This window comes from Delphinapterus leucas, chromosome 17 (assembly GCF_059928025.1).
Source record: "Delphinapterus leucas isolate spDelLeu-1000000601 "Yukka" chromosome 17, BTC_Dleu_Yukka2, whole genome shotgun sequence".
NCBI lineage: Eukaryota > Metazoa > Chordata > Mammalia > Artiodactyla > Monodontidae > Delphinapterus > Delphinapterus leucas.
Genome location: NC_143145.1, coordinates 32,361,322 through 32,366,176, shown reverse-complemented (window position 1 = coordinate 32,366,176; position 4,855 = coordinate 32,361,322). Strand labels below are relative to the sequence as shown.

The 4,855-nt window shown below is 43.2% G+C and overlaps 1 protein-coding gene across 1 annotated transcript; it reads left to right on the top strand.

Moving 5' to 3' along the window:
* Positions 1–1,336: 1,336 nt before the first annotated feature.
* Positions 1,337–4,475, top strand: ZFPM2 (zinc finger protein, FOG family member 2). The gene has a single exon (XM_022584597.3). The coding sequence runs from the start codon at positions 1,600–1,602 to the stop codon at positions 4,255–4,257; it is 2,658 nt and encodes an 885-aa protein (XP_022440305.2). The 5' UTR covers positions 1,337–1,599; the 3' UTR covers positions 4,258–4,475.
* Positions 4,476–4,855: the final 380 nt, after the last annotated feature.

The window sequence follows — 4,855 nt, the reverse complement described above, 5'->3', positions numbered from 1 at the left end:
GCCAAGGAGAAAAGGAGACAAATAAAAGAAGTCCCCTTTTATCTCTATCTCTCTGCCATATTTTCATCTTATAAATATAAAAGACAATTCTCATTTAAGTCTAGAGGGCAGAGAGGAGGAACCAAGCCTGATTTAACCATATGCCAACAAATGGGAACAAGAGTTGACCTGAGTAAGTAGGAGTATCCAGATCCTGATTCCAATTCATAGGGGAAGGGGTCCCCCCGACCAAGTAATTCTTCAGACACCAACTGAGTGTCTTGCAATGCAACGCCACTCAATTCTGACACTATGCAGGGAGAGCATTAAATTCCCCAGATTAAGGGGTCAGTCCTACAAGAGTGACTCCCCCATCGCCACCCCAATGCAGACTTTAGTCTTTTGTGCTTCTGACCAGTCGGCTATAAATCAGAGGTCGCCAAGACACCCCCTTGGTTTGACTGCTTTGCTAGAGTGCCTCCCGGAACTCAGAAAACCCATTTGTTCACCAGATACTGGTTTATTATAAAAGGATATAACTCAGGAACAGCCAGATGGATGAGATGCATAGGACTAGGTTTGGGGAACGGGCAAGGTGCTTCCAAGTGCTCTCAGAGCCTGCCACTCTCCCCAGATCGCCACATGTTTACCAACTGAGATGCTCTCTGAACTCTGTTTTTTGGGGGGTTTTATGGAGACTTCATTACATAGGCAGGATTGATTAAGTTATTGGCCATTGGCAATTGAACTTAATCTCTAGCCCCTCTTCCCAGAAGTGGAGGAGGGGAAGAATGAAAGTTCCAACCCATGTAATCACAAGATTGCTTCTCCTAACAACCACCCATCCTTAGGTTACCTAAGGGCTTTCCAAAAGTCACCTCAGTAACATAACAAAGACACCTTTATCACTCTTATCACAGGAAACTCCAAGAGTTTTAGAAGCTGTGAGCTGGTAACCAAGGATAAAGACCAAATATATATGAGAAATAGATTTTACTCATCAGAATGACCAAATACATATTCCTTGTAAATCACAATATTGCATTGAGGCTTACCCACCAGTCAGTGGTGATATTCAAAATATTTAATAACTGACTAAAAACAGGCCATGACCAATCAGCATGGATGTCGGTCCTAAACGCCTACATTAATGTACTGGTACCAGTATCAGCCCTGGATAGAGATAAACCATGTTCAGCAAAACCAATGAATAAAATTCTAAATTTGTACCAAAGATAAATTAGTAGGTTATTAATTACTTTAGAAAATGGTTTCTATTTGGATTCTTTTGAATAAAGACCTAATCTGGTACACTAAATGCACTAAGATTTATTTGATTTGCACATAGGTTATCACTGTCAACTCTAACTAATGCCTGCTTCTTCCTAATGTAGAGCATAGTGCTGTGGTAAGAAGGTTATTGGATTAGAAATTATAAAATCTGAAGTTTAGTCATGGCTCCATCACTGAATAGCTTTATTACCATAATCAATTCCTTTAGCCTCCTTGCATGTGTTCCCCGACCTGTAAAATTGAAACAATGATGCCTATCCCACTACAATGCAATAATATTCATGAAAGTGCCTCGGAAACCATAAAGGGCTGTTATTATCATCATCTATGTTGAAGGACGTCACAAGAAAAACGTTACTATCACAGATAAGATTCCGAAAGATTTCAGTTCGTTTCTGCTGTGTTGGACACATGAGGTCATTAGTAACGGTTCATATCATTAGAAAACCAATATGTGTGGTTCTCAGTATTCTGATTTTGTATGTTCCTCCAGGAGTGAAAATGGAAGAATTCCTCCCCCCTGGTGCTAGTCTAAAATGCACCGTCTGTAGCTACACTGCTGATTCTGTGATCAACTTTCACCAACACCTGTTCTCCCATCTCACTCAAGCTGCCTTCCGATGCAATCACTGCCACTTCGGCTTCCAGACTCAGAGGGAGTTATTGCAGCACCAGGAGCTCCATGTCCCTGGCAGCAAACTGCCCAGAGAAAGTGACATGGAACACTCTCCAAGTGGAACCGAAGACAGCTTACAGCCAGCCACAGACTTGCTGACCAGAAGTGAACTCCCCCAGAGCCAAAAGGCCATGCAGACTAAAGATGCGAGCTCTGACACGGAGCTGGACAAGTGTGAGAAAAAGACTCAGCTCTTTCTCACTAACCAGAGACCCGAAATTCAGTCTGCAACAAATAAACAAAGCTTTTCTTACACGAAAATAAAGTCTGAGCCCTCTAGTCCAAGACTTGCCTCATCTCCAGTTCAGCCTAATATTGGGCCTTCTTTCCCCGTGGGACCCTTTCTATCTCAGTTTGCTTTTCCCCAAGATATCACAATGGTCCCTCAGGCTTCAGAGATCTTAGCCAAGATGTCTGAACTGGTACATCGGCGACTGAGGCACGGAAGTAGTAGCTACCCTCCCGTCATTTACAGCCCCTTGATGCCCAAAGGGGCTACCTGTTTTGAGTGTAACATAACATTCAATAATTTGGATAATTATCTAGTGCACAAAAAACATTACTGCAGCAGCCGATGGCAGCAGATGGCCAAGTCCCCAGAGTTCCCTGGTGTTTCAGAAAAGATGCCTGAGGCCGTGAGTCCCAACACTGGCCAAACCTCGCTAAACCTTCTCAATCCAGCTGCTCATTCTGCGGATCCTGAGAATCCACTTCTTCAAACACCCTGCATCAATTCTTCCACTGTTTTAGATTTAATTGGGCCAAATGGGAAGGGCCACGACAAGGACTTTTCCATTCAAGCTAAGAAGCTCTCCACCCCCAACAGCAATGATGACAAAATTAATGGAAAACCTGTTGATGTGAAAAATCCCAGTGTCCCCTTAGTGGATGGGGAAAGTGACCCAAATAAGACTACCTGTGAAGCTTGCAACATTACTTTCAGCCGGCATGAAACATACATGGTCCACAAACAGTATTACTGTGCTACGCGCCACGACCCTCCACTCAAGAGGTCAGCTTCCAACAAAGTGCCTGCCGTGCAGAGAACCATGCGTACGCGCAAGCGCAGGAAGATGTATGAGATGTGTCTTCCTGAACAGGAGCAAAGGCCTCCGCTAGTCCAACAGCGATTTCTCGACGTAGCCAACCTCAGCAATCCTTGTACCTCCACTCAAGAACCCACGGAAGGGCTGGGAGAGTGCTACCATCCAAGATGTGATATCTTTCCAGGAATTGTCTCAAAGCACTTGGAAACGTCCCTCACGATTAACAAGTGTGTTCCGGTTTCCAAATGTGACACTACTCATTCCAGTGTTTCCTGCCTAGAGATGGACGTGCCCATAGATCTCAGCAAAAAGTGTTTATCCCAGTCTGAGCGGACGACTGCATCTCCCAAAAGGCTGCTGGACTACCACGAGTGCACTGTGTGCAAGATCAGTTTCAACAAGGTAGAAAACTACCTGGCCCACAAGCAGAATTTCTGCCCGGTCACTGCACACCAGCGTAATGACCTGGCTCCGCTCGACAGCAAAGTGTTTCCGAATCCAGAAAGCGAACGAAACAGCCCCGATGTCAGCTATGAAAGAAGCATCATAAAATGTGAGAAAAATGGGAATCTGAAGCAGCCTTCCCCCAACGGAAACTTATTTTCATCCCACTTAGCAACCCTGCAGGGCCTGAAAGTCTTCAGTGAAGCCGCTCAGCTCATTGCGACAAAAGAAGAAAACAAACATTTGTTTCTTCCACAATGCCTGTACCCTGGAGCAATAAAGAAGGCAAAAGGAGCCGACCAGCTCTCTCCTTATTATGGAATAAAGCCAAGTGATTATATTTCTGGTTCTCTTGTCATCCATAACGCTGACGTGGACCAAAGCACAAACGCGGAAAATGAATCTCCCAAAAGCCAGGCTTCTTCCAATGGGTGCGCTGTGCCGAAGAAAGATTCCCTGCCGTTGTTGCCCAAAAATCGAGGCATGGTCATAGTGAATGGTGGACTGAAGCAAGACGAGCGCCCTGCCGCCAACCCACAGCAAGAGAACATTGCCCAGAATCCTCAGCATGAAGACAGCCGCAAATCTCCCTCCTGGATCTCGGAGAACCCATTAGCCACGAACGAGAACGTCTCCCCAGGAATTCCTTCCACAGAGGACCAGTTGTCTAGTATAGCTAAAGGTGTGAATGGCTCCACCCAGGCTCCAACCAGTGGGAAATATTGCCGGCTGTGTGACATCCAGTTCAACAACCTCTCAAACTTTATAACTCACAAGAAGTTTTATTGCTCATCACATGCAGCAGAACATGTCAAATGAAATCACAAAATAAATAAACATCACTCACCTTTGGTACCAGTGTTTAGTACGTTGTTCTACCCAGTACAGAAAAAAAAAAAAAAAAGCTGTTTGAATTACATCTGGGCAATCAGGAGACAATTCATTATGGCTGAGTTGAAGACTTAAGGTGTAATTTCATTACAGTCCATTAGTAAAGTGTATTATTGGTGCCATTTTCAAAAAAAATTAATTTATTTTACCAGCAGTATTCATAGCTGTGGTTATGTTATTTTTTATTTAAAAACTTTATATTAAAGTCATTTGTAATGTTATTGTATAGTTATTGTGTAGCATATATGGTTTGCACTGTATAGTAGCTTTTAAAGAAAATAGTCACAAACAATACAGAAAAGCATTTTAGAAATAGCTTCCAAAGCACTTGTGTATCTTGATTTCTTCTTATATGCTGTTGCAGATATATGTATATGCTAAAATATAACTTGCAAAGATGTTCTAAATACACGTGCTATAAGTTCGCCTTAAGATTTCAATTCTTGGATAATCAGGCTCCGTTTGCACTTTATATTTTAGCAGATACAGTCTTAGTAACTAGGCTTTGCATTTGTATGTAGCCGTA